General features: G+C 33.1%; 1 protein-coding gene across 2 annotated transcripts in view; it reads right to left on the bottom strand.

Moving 5' to 3' along the window:
- Phip (pleckstrin homology domain interacting protein) overlaps positions 1 to 20,451 on the bottom strand; it is a 76,671-nt gene extending 56,220 nt beyond the window's left edge. The window contains exons 1-9 of one of the 2 annotated variants that reach the window (XM_013034109.1): positions 20,299 to 20,451; positions 12,249 to 12,470; positions 11,922 to 12,022; positions 8,654 to 8,724; positions 6,331 to 6,431; positions 6,200 to 6,240; positions 5,645 to 5,743; positions 4,889 to 5,042; positions 4,362 to 4,496 (exon numbers count right to left, since the gene is read on the bottom strand). In XM_013034109.1, coding sequence (XP_012889563.1) covers positions 4,362 to 4,496; positions 4,889 to 5,042; positions 5,645 to 5,743; positions 6,200 to 6,240; positions 6,331 to 6,431; positions 8,654 to 8,724; positions 11,922 to 12,022; positions 12,249 to 12,470; positions 20,299 to 20,382 — 1,008 coding nt within the window. In that variant the 5' untranslated portion in view covers positions 20,383 to 20,451. Of the gene's footprint in view, positions 1 to 4,361; positions 4,497 to 4,888; positions 5,043 to 5,644; positions 5,827 to 6,199; positions 6,241 to 6,330; positions 6,432 to 8,653; positions 8,725 to 11,921; positions 12,023 to 12,248; positions 12,471 to 20,298 lie in introns of those variants that run through there. The other variant, XM_013034108.1, reaches the window with a different exon arrangement.
- Between the last annotated feature and the right edge of the window lie 2,069 nt (positions 20,452 to 22,520).

Genomic DNA, 22,520 nt, shown 5'->3' with positions numbered 1-22,520 from the left:
TGCTGGGGAATCGAACCCAGGGTCTCATGCATGCAAGGCAAGCGCTCTACCACTGAGCCACCTTCCCACCCGAATTTTAGTATTTTAATTGTATAAATGCAAATTTACAAATGCACAAACTACTGAATTGTTACATGAATTCCATTATCTTATGAATTTGAAAAGTCAGGTCTTAATGAAAACCATCAGGTTTATTTATTTGGGGGTGTGGAATTGTGTTTGAACTCAGGCCTCATGCTTGCTAGGCAAGGCTGTGCTCAGTAATATCCCCTTGCCCAGCTTTGTTGTTGTTTACACAGCAGTGCTGGAGATTAAACACAAGGCCTCACGCTACTCAAGCACTGTGCCACAAAATTATATTCTCAACCCTAAAAACCTGCTTTAAAAATAAAAATCCAGGCCATGCACTGGTGGCTTACACTTGTAATCCTAGCTATTCAGGAGTCTGAGATCTGAAGATTATGGCTCAAAGCCAATCTAGGCAGAAAAGTCCCCATGAGACATCTCAAGTAGAGCTGTGGTAGAACACTATCCTTGAGCAAAAGAGCATAGGACCTGAGTTCAAGCCTCAGGATTTAAAAAAAAATCCATTCAAGAAATTTTCACTCCTTTATTAGGGGCACAAAAGGTAAATCTCAAACCATGATTCTCCCACCTGCCTCCCAAGAAACTGAGGTTACAGGTCCCAATCATCACAATAGGCTTATTTTTAAGACAGGATCTCAGTAACTTTTTGCCTAGGCTAACCTGAAATCAAGATCCTCTCTCCTATCTCTGTCTGACAAATGGGTGGGATCTTAATAAGTGTGTGCCATCACACCTGGCCTATAAATATTCATTCTTTTAAAGGTAGAGTGTATTGTCCTTACTGTTTTGTCTGTCTATAGGCTAAATGGTGAATTTACTTATCATTTTACAAGCCTCAAATTAAAAAAAACACTTGAAATGTTACTACCTTACATAATACCTTACTTACTACCTTTTGGTTTTACTCTAAAAATAATATTCTGTGAGAATCATTCATCCTCAATACTGTTAAAATTGAGTAACTAAAGACATTGCACATGGTGCTCAAAACTATTTAGTAAACTTAATCCGTGATTTTAAGTGTAATTTAACATCAGCAATTCAATTTAGATTCCAAGTTTTATTTTACCAATTAAACATGGTGTCATCAGTAAGCTAAACAAAGCAAAATGTAACTATAGCCAAAGCCCAGCACTCATGACAGTGGGCAGTAAGGCCACAGATTTCTCTGCCTCCCTCCCACAGATTGTTTGTATTTTCTTAATAACAATTCCGGAGGCACTATTTTTTACTTGCCAATAGATATAACAATAAAATGTACTAAAGAGTAAAGGAGAAAAAAAGTAGGACACTGACCTAACTTACAAATTAAAAGTTAGAGAAAAATGTTGAGATTATGATCTAAAAAGATCCACTTAAGAGCTAACCACCTGCCCTCAGTGTTTACCTAAATTAGGTATCATAAAAATTAGTTATGTAGTGTCATTAAAATGCTCAAAAAATATGTTAACACATTAGCAATAGACAAAAACACAGGATTAAAACCACAAATTCCCATACAATACAGTGTGATTTAAGAAATTCTAGGTAAAGCAGTTAATCTCTGTAATGAGCCATTTCTCCATTCATGAAATTATAAATAATAAAATCTACCCTGTGTACAAGGTTTTTTATGAGACTCAAATGGTAATGAATGTTGGAAGTATTTTGGAAACCATTAAAAACATCAGTTAGGAATCATTTAAAACATTAAAAGATGTATCTTAAATGAGATAAGAGTAGTTCATTTTCTGCTTTTTAAAACAGGATTTTGTTGATGGCTATTTTTCAAATCTTTTTTGTGTTTTCTTTGTCCCAGCTTAAAGGTTCAGTAATGTATTTTACCTAATTTTACTTATTACAGGATTTTATGTATACTACTTAGTTTTTTGTCTTATCCATAGAGAACAGAAATATTTCCTCACCTAATTAAAAATACTTATAAATTATTTAATTATTTAGTATTCAAAGTATTCAATTTACTTATGACCATGACTATCTCACAAATTTGTAATGGGCTTAAAGCATATTACTTCAATTTCTAAGTGCTACAATTTTTTCATCTACTGAAAAGGTTAAATAGTAGTATGATCAACTCACATAAAAATGGAAAATCCACCTTTAAAACTAAGAGGTGAAAGCAATACTCAATTATGAGAAAACTTTCCCTCCATATGCTCTACTACATGCATGCTTTTTTCAAATTATCGAGTTACAAATTGAAGCCACAAATATATGTATAATTCATTTTTTTAGAAGCCATAAAGACAAACTGAGATGACTAACTCCCTTAGTCAACAGATACGTTCTCAAAAGAAGCAAAATCAAAACATGAATAAAGTAGAGAAAAAAAAATCTTAACCAGGACACTTATTAATTTGATTTTGAAAAATCCAACTCTATACAATCAAAAAGGAAATCCATCCATCACTTTTAGCCCAAATAACCAAAACTATGGTTTTAGAAAAAGATAAGAATTTTATAATTCTTATGCTAAGGTATAGCTATAATGGAAGCCAATGTTACTTTTCATGCTTACTTACTATGGAGGAACTTATTCTGATTATTGATCTTATAAAAGAGCATTCCTTTCATATAATTTATGTGTCTATGTGCCAGTCCTGGGGCGTAAACTCAGGGCCTGGACATTGTTTCAGGGCTTTTGGCCTCTGGGATAAAGCTCTGCCATTTTGAGCCACAGTGTCTATGGCTTTTTGGTATTCAAATGGAGATAATTTCACAGACTTTTCTGCCCAGGCTGGCTTTGATGACATCCTGTCAGATGTTGGCATCGTAGCAAGGATTTTGGTGTGAACCACTAGTACCCAGTAATTTCTTTTTAAACAAATTATTACGTTTCACAAATGACATTTTTTTTCTTGACTGTGCTAGGGATGAAACTCAGTCTTATACGTGGTAGGCAAGTACCTTACCACTGGGCTACATTTCTAGTTCACAAATGACTACTTTTGTGAAATAATGTTGTCAATATTCAGTTAAAAGCATTGTCTTATAATTTATTATTAAAGTTTTCTATATTTTAATATTTTCAATTTTTTGTTTCTATGTTTTGTTGTGTGTTTTTTTTTTTTTTTAAACAGTCCTGAGGATTTAACTCAGGGCCTGGGCTCTGTACCTGAGCCTCTCTGTGCTCAAGGCCAGGGCTCTACCACTTGAGCCACAGTACCACTACGGCCTTTGTCTGAATAGTTTATTGGAGACAGTTTCCTGCACTTTCCTGCCCAGGCTGGCTTTGAACTGCAATCCTCAAATCTCAGCCTCCTGAATAGCTAGGATTACAGTTGTGAGCCACCAGCACCCAGCTTGTTTGTACATTTTTAATATATCTAACCATGATAAAATACAAAACAATTTTTCTTTACTTTCTTACTGAAAAGTACTGATGTTCCAAGGAAGCAGTTTTTTCATAAAACATAAACTGCATACACTATAGTATTTAAAGAATGCTTTGTATTTCATGTAGTGATTAGAAAGCCAAACAGTGCACAGAGTAAACTATATCTTATTTTATACAACTATAAATGTTCAGTGAAGTTTGCAAAAATCAATATAAAAAGAACTAAATGCAGATGCAAAAAAAGCATAAATTTATTCAATACCTAGTATGCTACTAATGAATTAAAGGTAAGTATTGCCTGAGTTATGAACTTTTATTTGTTTTGCTTTTGTATTTTTATTTATTTATTTTTGTAAGTTGTAGGGCTTGAACTCAGAGTCTGGGCACTGTCCCTCAGATCTTTTGCTCAAGACTAACATTCTACCACTTTGAGCAACAGCTCCACTTCTGGTTTTCCAGAGGTTAATTGGAACAAGAGTTTCATGGATTTTTCTGCCTGGGCTGGCTTCAAATAGTGATCCTCAGATCTCAGTGTCCTGAGTAGGTAGGATTATAGGCATAGCCACCAGCACTAGGCATGAGCTTTCACTCTGAAATCAACGTATTTGAATAAAATTATGCTACTCTAGGCAACTATTAGAGTAATACAAAACAAGTATTTTAGTCACATGGTTTTCCAAATAATTTTTCTTCTCAATACTGTAGATCATACTTGTGAATTTCTGGTCAATGCCTCAAGGCTATAACTAAACTAAAACTAAGCCAGTTACCAGTAAATTCATAGGCAAGTTGAGCATCTCACCAATGGTAGGAATAATTATCACAGGAAGAAATTTAAATTAAAAAACCAGCTTTTAAGTGGATTTCCTTTATGATATAGAGTATCTTTATGAAAATGTCCCAAATAACAGATATAAAATAAAAATGACATAATTACCATGTTAAAATAAGACCGAACTTTAACTCCTCTTGCTAGATCCCACACTATCACGTTTCCATCATGACCAGCAGAAAAGAGAACTCTAGGATCAAATGGATGTGGCTCAAGAACAAAGACTTCATCTTCATGTCCCTGAAATATTTTTGAAGTGGTAAAAGATTTATAAATATTAAAAAAGGGAAAAATTAAGTTTAATAAAATATCAACACTTAAATACTAAGAACTAGTAACTATCAATATACAAAAAAAAAGAGCTATGCTAGTTAATACCGTCCAAAGTATCGATATCATTTAATGAAACATGACAATGTATCACTACATACCAAAACAAGAAGTGACTACAACAAGTGAAACTGTTTAAAATGCCTTTTAAAATTATTTCCATTAACCCCAGAGCCCTTTTAGATTGGTAAGGAAGAGCTTTTAGCTAACATAAAAGACTTTGTTCCTCAGTGAAAGTAATGATTTTACGGTCAGTTTGTTATATAAAAATAAGTAAAATCAATACTTGGTTTTTCCCTTACCATGAGGATATGAATAAGCTGACCAGTGTAAGAATTCCAAACTTTCAGAGTCATGTTATTGACAGCAGTGATAACTGTGCTGTCATGCCGATCCCAAGCTACCATGGTCACTTTCATTTTTGTGATTTTATCTTCTATACCTTGAAGATTTTGGCTGAAAGAAAGAAGTATGACAAAAAAACAAAACACATTTTCTTTAAATTATATTTGATATATATGGATACTATCATTTGACAGTAACTAAATACTTTTAATCAACAGAGAATGATGGTAAAGGTCATTATAACGCATCAAGAAATCAAGTACTTTCATTAGTCTAGCATGCCAAAGTCATTAAGAAAGATGTCTAAGGGCAACTATCACTACTGTAACTATTTATGTTCACTGTATCTTTGGCATTCTGACATCATGCTCATATTCCTCCTTGTGTTATCTGCTGTCATGCCCTGACTGTTGTACTCTCCCATCTAAGATGACTAAACAATAACAAAAAATAAAATATCAAAATAACAAAATATCAAAATCTACAATACTATAATTATTCCTAGAACAAAACTGCACTTAAAAAAATAATTGCACAGGTCTTTTCATATATACCAATGAAATATTTGATAAAAATTAACACCATTCATCTCCAGTAGCACTTCTAATTTTAACAAAGTATGAAGCAATTTTAACATGGTTTCCATTTCAACCTATCATACAATACATGAAATAGTCTAATCTGCATTTAATATTTGAAATTTGGTCTCTTACCCTGCTGGACGAGTAGTCATGTCCAACAAAATGCTCTTCCATTCCCTTCGTTTAAATTGCCAAATGCGTGCTGTCCCATCACGACTACCACTTACAAACCTGTATTAAGAGATGTCCAGTCCCCAAAGAAAAATCACACACACTTCATCAAAATGCATTTTTTCCAGATTTTTCTTTTAAGACAAAACATTATATTCCAGTAAACAAACCAGTCTCTGAAATATTAGGGGCTCTGAAAACTCTCTATATAAATATTTCAATGTTTGTGACTAAGTCTAAAAAACCATTCAAAAGTGATACAAAGCTAACCTAAAAGTATGTATTTCCAATAGGAAAAACACCTAATTTTTTTTTAAATTCCCATTACTAAAAGCATTCAACTAAACTCTATAAGATATAAAGATACATGCTTGCATGCTTATATGGAGACTGTATTTACTTGGTCAGGAGCTTTAAATTAGGTGATTAATTCCTATACTGCCTAAATTGTAACAACTACAATTATCCCAATTTTCTAATTTAACTAGGAATTAGAGGCAATTGTAAATATTTTACCTGTTACTAGTGTTGGAAAACTGGATACTGTCAACTTTATCCTATATTTAAAAAGACAAAAATAAGTAGCGCCTATAAATTATTAAATTCATTTAAGTAATGCTCATCTAATTGCTTTCTGTAATACTTACAGTATGAAACTCCAATTCTGATATTTTCTCTGGCTGACCTGATCCAAAGAAATAAACCCTAATAATATGGTCTGTACTTCCTGTGGCAAGAAACATTCCACCTATGAAAAATAATAGCATATAAAACAACCTTAAAAATTTCTGATAATTAGTTAAGCCACATTATCAAATTCCAATTAAAAACATTTTCCCTAAAACCATTCACATTTAAACATACATTGAATTACAACTTTTAAAAGCTTTGTAAGTTTGATTATATTTTCAGTTTTGTTCTCATTATTTATTAAAAATTAGGCATGCTCCCTAGAAATAGGGCATTCTTTACTGATATTCTTCTCTTATCCCATTGTAGATACTAAAATTCTATCAAACTTTTTTTTTTGGGGGGGGGGGCAGTCGTGGGACCTGAACTCTGGGCCTGAGCGCTGTCCCTCAGCTCTTCAGCTCAAGGCTAGCGCTCTACCACTTGAGCCACAGCGCCACTTCCGGCTTTTTTCTTTTTTTTCTTATGTGGTGCTGAGGAATCGAACCCAGGGCCTCAGGTATGCAAGGCAAGCGCTCTGAGCCACGTTCCCAGCCCCTTTATCAAACTTTTAAGAGTAACTCCCTTAGTAACTTGTTTTTAGAAACCTGGCAATCAAATGATCCTGCTCTCTTTAAAATTCATTTTAGACTTACATATGTTCTACTTCTCATCATTTATTTATACATGCAATTTAAATCCCTTTCACAGCAATACTTTCCCATAGTGCCAAATTCTTATGTATAATAAATATTTTAGGTCTTTTTAATATATGATCTATGTATTGGGTCCTTAAAAAACATCAATTTATCTTTAAAAAATGTGCATAAACAACATCATGAATATCTATGTGTTATTGCCAAAAGAATATTGTCTGATGACAGCAGCTCTGGAAATCTGGATTCAGAAATTAACTTTGAATTTGTTTTTAAAAGCATATTCATTTGAGTTTATTCTTATCTCAGGTAATAGTGCTATCCATAAATTTAAAAAAATAACACTTAAAGGAGAACTAACTATAAACACAAAGGACAAATACAAACACATGTAGAAGAAACAGGAATTAGAAACTTTATATAATAGATCTAGTCATGTGTGGAACGTTTAATTTTCTATCAATTTGCCTGAAATACTTAAAAGATCATTTTAAAAAGCTCAATTCAAACTGCTGCCATGTTACAATTGGAAGCATAATCTTCATTATTCAGTTCTTTTTGTTGTTGTTGGTTGTAAAACTTGAACTCAGGGCCTGCGCACTATCCCTCAGCTCTTTTATTCAAAGCTAATGCTCTACCACTTTGAGCCACAGTCCTTCTTTTGGTTTTTTGAGTGCTTAATTGGAGGTAAGAGTCCTGGGACTTTTCTTCCCGGGCTGGCTTCAAACCAAGATTCTCCGATCTCAGTCTCCTGAGTTGCTAGGATTACAGGCATGAGCCATGGGTGCTTACTCAGTACTTTTAATACAGCAAGAATAATTGAGTAAAATACCTGTGTACAAGCGTATAACTCCAAATATCCACAGAAAACAGAAACCAAATTTAAAATATCTTATGTCCAATAAAATAATAATGCAATGATTCCTTTTTTAAAGACTAGTCATTTTGAAATTATTTTCCCTATTAGAGCAGTATGGTCTTAAGAAAAGTATCAGTTATATGATTATACAAATGAAACTCAAGAAACATTCAAAAATCTGTGGCTTAAATTCTCATTCTTATTTACTAATTAGCTCCAAAATATGTATAAGGATATGATTTTTTTAAAAATTGGTAATGAGGCCTGAACTCTGGGCCTGGGCGCTGTCCCTCACCTCTTCAGCTCTAGGCTAGTGCTCTACCACTTGAGCCATGCTGCCACTTCTGTCTTTTTCTGCTTATGTGGGGCTGAAGAATCAAACCCAGGGCCTCATGCATGCAAGACAAGCACTCTAACACTGAGCCACCTTCCTAGCCCAAGGATATGATTGATAATAAAAACTCAATATATTTTATGTATTCTATTATAAGCCTTTTTTTTTGGGGGGGGGTCGGTTGTGGGGCTTAAACTCTGTCCCTGGGTGCTGTCCCTGAGCTCTTCAGCTCAAGGTGAGCGCTCAACCATGTGAGTCACAACACCACTTCCGGTTTTCTGGTGGTTAATTGGAGGGAAGAGTCTCACAGACTTTCTTGTGGGAGCTGGCTTTAAACCACAATCCTCAAGATCTCTAGCTAGGATTACAGATGTGAGCCACTGATACCTTGCTCTATTAGAAGCTTTCTAAGGAACAACTTAAGTGCAAAATTAGGGATGGGGGACTCTCACCAGCACTAAAAGAAGAACATATCATCTGAACTCCAGGCCGGGGGCGTTCTGTGAATTTTGCAGGTCTTGGACTACAATAAAGAAAAGAAAACATTAAAAATTTTCTAAAGGGACCAGAACACCAGAAATAAGCCATTTCAAAAAAAAGCCACAAAAACATAATAAGCAACAGATGGCTCCCTTCCTGAAAACAACTTTGATACCACATGTCATGTTCATAGGATCTTGCAAAATTCTAGGTACACTCTGTAGGATCTTGATGAGAAAAAAGTCTACACATAGAACATTCCCAAAGTCACCATCACACTAGATATTACTCGTATTTATTTCTAATTAAATCTAACAGGTTGTTTTTCATATAATAGCAACAAAACAATACATAAAGAAACAAGTTACTTGTAAACAGGAACACATTAGAAAAACAGGTATTAACTGTCATTTCTAACATTCACCATTGTATTGGACATTAATTGAGCTTTTTGTTTATCTAATCTAATGTGATAAAACAGTCTACCAAATGAAAATCTTAAGGCTGAAATGTTGTCATTTACAAAATTCATTCAAAATAAGGATCTCAGAATTGAGTTATACTCTAATATATTTACAATGTTAACTTCTTGTTAGTATTTTTACACTAAATGTTATCAACTCTTTAAAAACAAAATTACATATTTCAGTTTAGACAATAGCTCTAACACATTAACAGTGTGTACATAATGCTCCTTCCTGTAAATCTTTACCTGTTTTTCTTTATTAGCAAAGAAAATGTAAAAATAATTAGGCTTTAACCTTAAATTCAACTTTCATAATCCACAACATTTTTTAAAAGACAACACATTAAAATTTAAGTGTTTTGTATTTAAGTATTTTGACATAACAATTATAATTTCGAGGAATGACAATGATCCTTCTATTACAGAATGCTGCACAATTTTAGCAATATAGTTTTAGAAGATAAATTTGTACATAAACTTTTAAATTGATGTTTTTCTTACTATTCAGGAGCTCTTAGCACTGTTAAGGTTAAACTTTATTCAACTATAAATTTACCTAAATTCAAGTGAAATTATGACAATAACTAAATATGCCAGTTTTATACAATCTTATGGACTACTGTAGCTCTATTTTTGTGTTAATAGTTGGCACAAATACTCTTTAAAGTCAAGTCACCACTAGTTGGAATAAATTTCAAGACTATGCAAATAACCCTACAAACACCACCATTTCTAATCATTTTATATTTAGAAAGAAAAAAAAGTAGACAACCATAAAAAATTATTTTTGAATACACATTTGAAAAAGCATTTTTTTTGTTTTTGGTCACTTGTGGAGCCTGAATTCTGGGCCTGGGCGCTGTCCCTCAATTCTTCATCAGCTCAAGGCTAGCACTCTGCTACTTGAGCCACAGCGCCACTTCCAGTTTTCTGGTGGTTAATTGGAGATAAGCGTCTCATGGACTTTCTGCCTGAGCTAGCTTTGAACCTCCACCCTCAGATTTCAGCTCCTGAGTAGCTAGGGTTACAGGCATGCACCACTGCCGCCCAGCTGAAATATTTTTTAAAGAAGTCTAATAATTTAGCTCAAGATTTCCTGAGTTCAAGTCACAGTCCTGCCATGAATCAGGTGTGTGACATAGGTAAGTTTCTGTTTTTGAACTTCAGTCCCCTTATCTGAGAAATGGGAATAATGACAGAAATCACTTCAGCGTTACTGGAAAAATTAATTTATTCCATGTAAGATGCTCTGTACAGTGTTCAACATACTCAATAAATACTATAATATTCAATAAGGTATAGATAGCCCATTAATGAATATGAAAAAACCTACTTCTCAAGGGTATAGAAACACTATTACACTCAGTAATGTAATCAAAGAGCACAAACAAGGTGAGACAATTAAAACTTTGAAAAACATTGTTTATATCCTCACTTGCTAAATCACTTCTTTCACAAGGAGATAAAAATGGTTAGTTTCAATCCATACCACCAGCAATATCCTATCTTTTATTATGAAAGTTTATTAAAAGCAATTAAAGGGTAAGTGCTAACGGTTCACAATTGCAATCTTAGCTACTCAGAATGCTGAGATATGAGAATCACTGTTAGAAGCCAGTCCAGTCCAGTCTAATAATCACCAAAAACCCAGAGTGGAGGTATGGCTCAAGTGGTAGATCACCAGCCTTGTGCAAAATAACAATATATATATATATATATATATATTTTTTTTTAAGTCATCAGAATAGTGCCTATGCCCTGAGTTCTCCCCAGGCTTGTACCCCAAATCCAAAATACATAATGCTTACATCTTTTCAAATAAAAGACATTTTTATACTGTTGCTAAGCTACAGTAGTTCCCTATTTCCCCTTCTGTAAGAACTAAACTGCAGAAATATTTGTATACATCAAGTTTAAAATACATCAGCTACCCATTGGAAACAGCTGTCTGAACAGTTTAGAAAATAGCAGATTTATGCATATTTCATTAAATAATCCAACTTCGGCTGACAATTATAAACAGATAAGTACTGAGGTATACAATTAACTTTCTGAGATTCTAAGAAGAAATGTCTAGCTAAACTTTCAAATCAATGGTTATACTAATTCACTGTTCAGACATTGCTTATGGGCCAAATACAGCACTCTTTTACCTCACTTCATCTATTTAAGAGACAATACACAAAACAGAGCAACAACAACAGAAACTACTGTCCTCTTGGTTCTGACAAGAAAATTCCTTTAGTTACAGGAAAGCAATTTAATTATTTCTTTTACCACAGTGTCTTTCACCATTTGTCCAGCCAACTTGTTTTGATAAGCTGAAGATTTTAATAAGTACCCAACCTACATGTGCATACATATACATTCATGTGTAACTTTGTTTTACCTTTCTCTCTAGATCTACAATAAAATATTTGTAGATTCAGTAACACAATTAAAAATTACTCCAGAGAATGAAATTCCTAACTCAGGTATGTTATCAGCACACACACACAAAAAGAGCCACTGAAACAAAAGTATATACAACACATAGAAAAAGATAATAAAAAAAGGTATTTCTGAAGGAAAAGAACAGGGCTAGAGCAAAGAGAAAGAAAGCATGTAAGTTAATGCAAGAAAATTTTCTGTGAAGCATGAAAAAAGGGAAATATTAAAGAGGTCAGTGAAAAGACAAAAAGAATTTACTTAAAAAAAACAAAGTAATTTATTCTTAATTTTGACTATTTTTGCAATTCTAATCATTAAACACATGAAATAAAATAGCAACTGACTTTATTTTAAGTGTTCCAGCATCCCACAGCCAAAAACAAATAGTGCCATCTGCTCCAGTAGAAGATAGATATCTCTTTGAACCACTGCACAATGGCGAAAACTAAAAAAAAAAAAAAAAATCACAGGGGGAAAAACAAATTTTTATAAGAGTGAAATATTCCAGATAACTTATTTTAACATACTAAGAGCTATTAAAATTAACTGAAACTCAAGAGTATGAGTACTATATTCAGTCTATATAATTTGTAAAACCAGAAATATTCATTTAATATACTAGATTACAAAACTTCTTAAAACTTAGTTTCAAAAAGGATTGAAACAATTACCTGTAGTGATGTAATAGATGCACTATGCCCCTGAAGAACAGCTAAAGGTGCACATGTTCGAAGACACCAGACACGAATCATTTTGTCACAACTCCCAGCTGCTATCATAGTATTCTCATAGTTCACCGCCATGTCTGATATTTCAGCAGCATGTCCTCTTAAAGTAGCCAATAACCTCCCATCATCTGTTGCCCAGATTTTCACAAGACAGTCATCAGAACCCTTTAAATAAAAGATACAAAACTCATATGTGTATTACGTTTATTTCCCAGAATTCTATTAGCTAGATTCTCATGTTTTTGCCCTGATTGTGATCCTCCTACCTATCAATATAGCCAGGATGACATGTACATGCCGTCACATCCAGCATTTTTGTGGAGATGATGTTCTCAAACCACAATCCTACCAGTATTTGCCTTGCAAGTAGCTACAATTACCATTGTGAGCAACTGTGCCAAGTCTTTACAAACAGAGCCCTATAAAAGAATTTGAACCTGAACCTGGTTGTGATGGCACACAACTGTACATTAGCTACTCCAAAGACTGGGAGTATCAGGGTTTGAATGCAGACCAGACAAAATGTTAGCCAGATAGACAACACACCTAAGCAAAAGTTGCGTGCCTGTAAAGCTAGTTATGTAATAAGCACAGGAATGAAGATTGCTTCCCAAGGCCAGCTCTAGGGGTATAGAGGGGAGGCTGTATCAGAAAATAACTTAAGTAGAAAAGGCCAAGAGACTATCTACAATTAAGTAACAAAAATGTTGTAATGAAAGTATACCTCAAGTAGTAGAGTACCAATTGTGAGCAAAGAAACTGGGTGAGAACAAGAGGCTCTGAGCTCAGGTCCCAGTATCTACACACACACAAGAAAACTAAGAAAAAAAATCTATCTGGTAACTAATGACAAAAGTATGATGAAAGGCACTGAAATGTGAAATACCTAAAGTACTCATGGAACTGCTAATCTGCAATCTAATTCAGAGTGAGGTATAAAGGTAGGAGGATGAAGCAATGTGGCATGTAATGTAAATTAATAAAGGGTATCACAGATGAGTAACAGGATCAAATTTTAAAAATAATAATCTGTTATCAGCATGAACATTCTACAAAATAAAACATTTCAACACTGATATAACAGTATGCGGGCAGAAGAGAATGAGTGATAAAACTGAATTACTAGAGCATAAGGTGGTTACTATGAAGAGTCAAAGATGATTTTGTGTAGGAAGTAAACAAAGAACTATAGCAGACCATGAAAATTTTCAAAAAAAATGCTTGGCATATGTGAGAACACTCGGCAATTGCTGAATAGTAAAATAAAGACCTTAAGACATTTGTTCAACTCAACTTCTTTAAGCAGAGTCAAGTTCTTCACTTCGTCTGTTTAATGACGGAAACATAACACAATGCATTGAATTTTCAAAGCATGGACTAAAAACATTTGAAAAATGAGTGTACCTGCATTAAACATGTGTAAGCATTTTATGGCTATTTATATAACATTTGTATTTTTTGTGAGGAATAACTAATTTAGAGATGATTTATAGTAGATGTGAGTTATATGCAAATGATATGACATTTTATGTAAGGTATGTAACCATGGTATCATGTAAACATGGTATCATTTAGTGAAGTGTCTATAGTGTTTAGCTGACATTTTAAATACCCAAAAATAGAATTTACGGTATTTTAAATGTCAAGATATCTTGTCAATAAAGGATGAAAACAATGAAGGTAAAAAGAATACATATTTTGTCCTGAAAGCACAGTAGTACAGACAGTATTTGAAACTACACAGTTAGAAAGAATAGAACCAGGAAAACTCTTATTTGTCTAAGAATTTGCTTATTCCATTGCTACACACAAAAAGACCACATGCACTATAATCTTTAAAAATGTGCTTTTTGAACAGACATTTACAGTGAGATCACTGTTACTTTTTTCAAATATTTTTTATGCAGTAAAGGTGATGGTTCCACTGATCATGCCTTCCAGCACGCCACTAGGTCTTTTCTAATTCCTAACCTTTTTTTAGTCTAAAAATAGTTCAAATTTTAGAATGGCAAATTTCTTCAAATAAAAACGTTTGAGAGACAAAACAGATAAACACAAACATGAACACTTTCTATAGATGAAAATATACACAATGTCTATTACTACATCTAACTCAATTGTTCTGAAGTAAAAAGGTCTATAGATCTCTTACATGGCTTATTTTGTTAAGATCCTGGATTTTCCTTAATAATTAAAACACCAACTACTAACAAAAATTTCATGAAACAATTTCAAACATAGAACCTCAAATCAATCAAATTGAATGCACAAACCATCAGAGAGCTTAACATCAATGCCCCAAAATTTAATAAATTAGTTTCTGGAAGGTCTCTTTAAAAGGCTTAATTCAACAAATTGTTGTTTATTGAACAGAAAGCTAAGTTACAAAGTAACTTGTTAAAAGATCTTTTTATTATGGCTTATTGAGCAGGTACTTTGACAATGTAAATAAAATACATGCTGAACTCATTAAAGATGCTGTTACAAAACAAAGTGTTGTAAGATTACAGATGACAACTATGTAATCTTAAATAATGAAGAAAATACAGAGTGCAGAAGTGAGTGACAAAGAATAGTTAACCTTTTTGCAAGCAGAAAACAGCATACTTCAGGAATAGGTTACTTTGCTGAGATGATCTTAAAATTTAAATGTAGATAATGTACAACTTTTCCCTGATTTAAAAAAAGAAAAGCTTCAACCATGTAGTCAAATTGAAGATTACTACTTGGACATAAAAGTAAAAGAATTACATGATTTTTTACTTCAAATACCTCAAGAGATTCAGTATTAAATACAAAGTTTATTGCTACTGGCTGAATAAACAGATTTCTAACTTCTCTTGTTACTACATACTTATAACATGAGTCATCACTCTCAGCTCCCTTTCATTAGAAACAGAAAGCAAAGTCAAAGATGTCATTTACACTGTCACCTATAATACAACTTCATTTTCTTATTCAACCTAAAAAGTACTTTGCTCTTCAGGCAGAACTAAAACTTGCTTACAATGTATATTTTGTTCATTTTTTTCCCCAAGAGGAGGCCATCAATATTCTTATTAATCTACTGTTTCGTTTCCCTTACAAATATGCCTAAACATCAATGTCAATCTGTCAGTGTCTGTTTACTGTATGTACCAGATACTTTACCAAGCACTACAATTCTTAAAGTGTTAAGTCTTCACTTTTAAGAAATTCACAATAAAAACTTTACAAAATAACAGGAAATTACAAATTTCAATGGAAGTGCTTCAGACATAGAAAACAGACTGTCACTGTTTATCATCAAGCTTTATTAGACTACAGTAAGTATATACATGAAAATTCTCAATTCCCATCCTTTTCTCGGTGCTTTGCTGTCACTCCTATTCCTAACATTAGAATAAGACATCTTTTTCAAGCTCATTGTTTTAGTCTGAGTACTATATTAAAATATCTTAAGACTGGGAAATTTCTAAATAACAGGAATGCATGGCTTACAGTTGTAGAGAATGAAAAGTTCAGGATCAAGGAGCCTACCAATTAAATGTCTAGTAAAAATTCTCTCTCTGCTTACTGGGCAACCCCTAGCTGTGTCCTTGTATGACATACAGGGCAAACAGGCCCTCCTGAGTCTCTCTTCTTTAAGGTGATTCATTCCATTCATTAAAGGACCCATCTCTTAATATCACTTTGGGGATCATGTTTCAACATAGAAATTTGGGGGTTGGGAGGACACAAATATTCATAACAGCATTTATCAATGACCTTCATACAATACCTTCAAATCCTAAGCTTTTAGGGTTTCCCTTCCATAGCATACTCATCTCTTGGCTTCTAAGACACTCTTCCCCACCCTTAGCCTCTAAGACAACTCTACCTCAATTACTGACAGACTGTTCTTCTGTCTGCTTTAAAGGTTGAAGGTTCAGTTTTTTAAGTTATGTATACTCAAAGCAAAATATTATTTTCTCTAATGAATGATTTCTAAACTACATCTTTTAGTCAAGATATCTCTCTCATATTCCCACTGCTACTGAGCATTTCTATTTTCTTTTCTAAACAGAATTCTAAGACATCTTTAAAAACTTTTCCACTCAAATACTTACCATGGTAAATAAGACATTCTAAATTGTTGAACAACTTTAAAACATGTCACCTCATACTCTTCCCTTCTTTTTACATACAAAACACTGTCAAATCTTAAAAATCATATTGTAACCTATGATTTTATCCCTTCTTTCACTATGACTGTTCAAACTCTAATGATTTCTTTCATGGACCACTGTTATTGCACCCTTAGTTTCAACCTATCTTTCACAATCATATGTTAAAGACATTCTGCCTGGTGTCATTGCACACACCTGTACAAAAGAAGTTAGAAGCTCTTTGTCTTAATTTAAAAAAGGCACATTCTACTCATCCTCCTATCTCAAGTCATCATTTGTTCTTCTTGGCTTTCAGGAAAGAGGCCCCAGGCCTTGTAGGTTATAAAAGATGATTTCGTCCTGCCTATCAACATCGCTAGTTATTTTGATGACAACTTTATTTAGGCTATGCCATATCCCCAATAACATAATTATATGTTATATTCCCCAAAGTTTATAAATATTTTTTTCTCTCTAAGTCTGCATTATCTAGCTCAAGCAGTGTCATTTCAAGTATTACTGTTAATATTTTCTGGTACTTTGAACCAAGTACCTCTTTCCTGTGATACTTAAGTACTTTAGGTGCCCTCTCTCAAATTCTTACTATAGGTTTAATATTGCCTGTTTATCATTGTAATTCTCCAAGGACAGACACTAAATTCTATATACTGTATACTTTATTATAACTTCTTACATTGATTGAAATAGTTAATGCTCCTTTGCCCTAATTTGACTGTGCTATATTTTACCTTCCTGGAAAAAGGGGGTAGGAGAGAGGAGAAATCTGTCTTTGATGTAATCATCTTTCAGTTTTTTTCCTTAGTCTTGAGAATTCATTAATTCTGTTTTTTGTTGGTAAATAATATAAATTAAGAGAAGTATTTTGAACCAAGTGGAAAATTCTTAAAAAGTTAAGGGAAAATTAAATAAAATCTGACACAATTATTTTATCTCCTCTGTAGGCTTTTTAAGTTTTGTTGGCTTTCTTCCCCCTATCAGTATTGCGGTCACACTCATTAATAAAATTCTGACACAAAAAAGAGACAAATTTTCCTAATATAAAATTTCACTTACTCATTTGGATATCCTCTTAAACTCTGTATAGCATTTATAAATGCTTTATTGGACAAAATATAAAATTTATATAAATGTATATTGAACATTAACAGCAATAGCAGTTAAAACTTCCTGACTTCTTTCTATACACCTTGACCACTGCTTACATGCATTTCCCACAAAAGTTGTTAGCTTAATTACCTTAATCATCTATTCCTGTTTTCTTTTTTAAAAGACAATAAAACTAGAGATTTAAACAAGTGAGGTAGGTAATCTCCTAGAGTTGAACTACAAGAAGTAACAGTCCTGAGGAAGAGCCCTTGAGGTAATCTGTTAAAGTTATACTACCAGGAAGTAATAGTCATGAGGAAGAGCCTGATTGATGCCTGACAAGAGCCACATACTTCCTATAGCTGTGCCTGTTTAGAAAACGCAATAGAATTAATCCCTAGAAAAACTCCAAATGTATCTACACAAATATCTTAGAAATAAATTTGCAAGGTCTAAAATCTACAAATACACAGAAAGGAAATATTTATTGGAGCACTAACAAATTGTCATTGTAGCAGGAACTTCTCATTGGTCAATCATTAGAATCTACTGTCCCAAAGCTTTAGCCCATCAATTTTCAAAACTGATTTTCAAACCATTAGCATCTAGTGTCTCCTAGTTGAATGATAAAACATCCACCATCCATTCTGCTTTATGAGGCAATATGAAGAGTGAGCTCCTTTGTATCCTACCACTACAGCTTAAGTAAAAATATCTTAAAAGTAAAAACTTTTTGAAAACTGCTCTCACCTTTGTATATCCTACTGCAAGGTAACATTTAGAATCGGTAACTGCAACTCACCAGTAGAAAACTAAAAAGACTAAGAGTTTGACACACAATTAGAAAATTACATAACATCCTTAAAAATACCTTACAGATCCCCGGTAAGACCTTCAAAACAAGTTAAAAAAAAAAAGTATAAACAAGAATTAGGTTCCTCTTCAATATCATTGTTATTCTCCAAACCAAATGGCCTTTAGCGTAGGAATTAAGTATTTAGAAAATGACTGCAAAGTTTTTTACACAAGGCTAGACAAGCACGTTAACAATAAATGTTTAATAATATTTCAGTAGGGTTTCATTTTATAAAAATCTAACGGTTTCAAATTCATATCAAACCACATAATGCTTCATTATGCATGATAAATGGTATAATCTCCATGATTTTATTTTGTGATGGTTCTGGTGCTTGATCTCAGGGCCATTTTGTTCATGCCTGGAGTTCTACCAATTAAACCACACTTCCAGTTTCAATTTTTTGTTGGTTAACCAGTGTTAAAAGTCTCTAGGATTTGTCTGCCAGAGCTAGTTTTGAACCTTTATGCTTCATTTCACCCCCCTAACTAGCTAGGCATGAGTCACAAGTGTCTGGACTGCCTACCATTTTAAGTTCCTTCAAGGTGATTTATTTACATTGAAAATAAAGTACATTATTATATGTTTTAAAAAATAATGTCAGTGCAATGGTATAACTTAATAGTTACCAAAAATAAAGTGCAAATGCAATGTAATACTTCTTGCTCTTTGTTTCACTTACTACTTTTTAAAAGAATTCTTTCAAACTTTAGAAATGTTGAATGTGGTTTAGGTTTTGAGGTGAATAATAAACCTAAGTAACTAATTTTCAAATACCATTAAAGAATAAATTACTACTGTAGATATAACAAACACTTCATCAAATGCAGCTGTCTGAAAAGGGTGACATGTTGGAAAGTTTAGAAATCTTCATTTTATTGCACAGAGAACACTGCAGACAAAATGTAAGGTGAAGGAGAACAATTCTGATAGAAGAAAAGTATACAAATGCCTGGATAAAGATAGTAATCAAATGTATAAGAACTCTATCCCATATTCTTCTATTTAGCTGTTTCACAGATGATATGAATGGGAAGTGAAGAGTAGGTCTTGGTTTATACAAGATATACTTGTATACTTTCGGCCTACAAGATAATGTGCAATAATACTAGTGTAATAAGTATTCATAATAATGGAACAGTTAAAATACCTGAAAATAAACCCAAATATTAAAAAAAATCCTTCACTTAAATAAAAAATTCTTCAACAAGTTAGAAGAATAAATAAACCTAGAGAGCTTTAAAACCAGTATCAAGCAGGTGTGGTGGCTTTACTCAGGAAGCTGAGGTTGGGAGTTTTGTCTCCCAAACCACCCTCTGAAAAAGCATTTGTGAGTTACTATTTCAAATCTGGGTATAGTATGAAATCCTAGCTATAGGATCATGGTACAGCCCTGGATCTAGCCAAAAAGAGAGCTATTACCTCAAAACAAGCAGTGCAACAAAGGGCCAAAAGTGTGACTCAGTGAAAGAGTGCCTATATATCTAAGTGTGAAACTATCAAGTTCAAACTCTGTATTGAAAAAAAAGGAGAAAAAAAATGCTACGAACCTCAAATTTTCTTCTATCATTATTTAAAAGGATTTCTTTTCAAGCTATCCAGTGACTTTCTATAAAACGGTACATGATTTACTTATCAATCTTTGATTAGCTTTAATACTATGACATTTTATAAAATGTCAAATTGTGCTATTTGTTATTTAAAATGTAAACCCATAAAACTGTAACTTACATATGACCTTTCCAAACTTGAATATGTCCAAATTAAGTAAAATCTTGTTATGACCTATTAAATAAATCACCTAAATTTTGTTTCCCATTAAAAAATGTTTTTATTTCAAGGTCACCTACAAACAATACTTCTTCAATTTTATCCATGAATAAAATACAATAAAACTACTTACAGTAAAGATGCGTCTGCCAGTTCGATCAAAAGTTACACAGTACACAGACGACAAGTGTCCAAGAATTCTCTTATGCATTTTCATGTGCTGATATACTGCAGTAGGAACAAGACGCTCAAGTCTGTATTTCCCATTCAACTTCCTTGAAAACAGAGTATCAGCTGCCAAGAAAACAGGAACATGAATATAACTCAGAAATACATTTTCTTAAATTATAAAATTTTAAGAATTCACCTATTTCTATTTGTCACATATTGTAAAATAAAGTTTCTTTATTTAATTTGACTCCAAGACTTCAAAATAGTCAATAAAAACACAGATTTCAAGGACTGAGAAGGTGGCTCAGTGGTAGAGTGCTTGCCTTGCATGCATGAGGCCCTGGGTTCGATTCCTCAGCACCACCTAAGCAGAAAAACCCAGAAGTGGCCCTGTGGCTTAAGTGGTAGAGCACTAGCCTTGAGCTGAAGAGCTGAGGAACAGTGCCCAGGCCCAGAGATCAGGCCCCAAGACTGACAAAAACAAACAACAACAAAAAAAACCCCATAGATTTCAATTGAAATAAAATAAATTCAGTACTATTCATTTTAAAAGCAAGTAATCACTAGGCTGAGATCTGAGGTTCAAAGTCCATATGGGCAAGAGAGTTCATGAAACTCTTACTCTAATTAACCACCAAAATGCCAAAAGTGCAGCTGTGATTCAAGTGGTAGAACACCAGCCCTGAGTGAAAAAACTAAGTGACAATGCCTAGGCCTGAGACCAGCAGAAATATAAATTAATTAAAAACTAAAACAGAAGTATGCAAACCAAGTTAAATGCATGAAGCTAGGATTAAAATCCAAACTTCCTAAGTCTTGGACTGAAACTCCTTTTTTAAAAAAGGAAATATTTTATATACAGTATTACTTCTTTAAAAGTGTCCTAGGAGATAGGTTTTCTTACAAGAGTTAAAAGTGAAATCTAGATGTTTATTTTCACTAATCAGTAAAACTTGAACACCAAGTACCTTAGAAACTGTTTAAGAAATCTTTGAAAAAGTGAAGGCATGACTAAAAAACTAGCCATATTGGGAATATCCCCAAATTCAAGATTTCCTCTCCTAAAGCCCCTAAGCTTCTGCTGTCTAATTAATTTGTTTTAACTATTCTTCAAGACCTGACTGGGTCTTTAAACCTGATATACTTGATGCTAGCCTATCATGCTTTCCTTCAACTCAATTATTACTAATTTTCCTTAATGATAACTTTTGAAAAGATGCTCAAAACATATTTTCACGGGATTATTAATCTCTGGATTATCTTTTAATAGGTTTTTTCCCAACCAAGATGCCATCTACATTGGATAGCTAGCACTGCAGTTTCTCAATTAAATTTAGTCCAAAAGAAAATTAAATACATACAAAATACCATTTAATTCAGATTTAGAGCCTTGAATTATGTCCTAAAGTAAAATTATGTCCTAAAGTAAACAAAACATTCAGGTATAATGTAAAGTTTATGTCCAATATATGTTTGGCTCATATTACATTTACAAGCCGAAATTGTTTAAATCTTGGGTCATGGTGAGAAGACATGAAAACAGACAGTTTGAAGTTTAAACAATATTTCAAAGAAAAGCTGCATTATGCTTTCCTGTTCTTTCAGTACGGCAACCCTTTTATATTCCAATAGTGTTTCATTCTGTATTATAATATAAATTCTATAAAACCTATTCTAACACCTTGGAAACTCTAAGATGGTTGTAAATCTGACAGTTTTGAACTGGGGTATTTAGAGCTAGTTATACATCACAGAGATTAGAGAGTTCCCATTACAGATTAGCTATATACAGATTCTTCTTATTCAGAAATGACCTGATAAAGTTAATGTATTTTTAACACTTTGGTTCCCAATTAATTTTGTGCATACAAAACCAGATATCAATGGTCCTGACAAAAGAGAACTCAAAGCATCTAGGCACCCAGGACCAGTGACATTTCCAACTCAAACAAAAAAATTACATATCACACAAACATTAATTCTGCTACCAAGATGTACTATAATTCCTTCTACTGAAATCTATGAATTTTAAAAATGTCAAATTTCATGAAAGTATTTAACACTGTTCAACTGCTGGAGATAAACATCAAAACCATTACTGCACAATGAAAACCAAGCAAGTAAGATGCCATGAAAACCATTTAAAACTCGCTGATGAAAAGTATTGTCTAGTCAAAACGTATT

Source organism: Dipodomys ordii, unplaced genomic scaffold (genome assembly GCF_000151885.1).
Source record: "Dipodomys ordii isolate 6190 unplaced genomic scaffold, Dord_2.0 Scaffold182, whole genome shotgun sequence".
Taxonomy (NCBI): domain Eukaryota; kingdom Metazoa; phylum Chordata; class Mammalia; order Rodentia; family Heteromyidae; genus Dipodomys; species Dipodomys ordii.
This window is presented reverse-complemented; position numbering and strand designations above follow the sequence as displayed.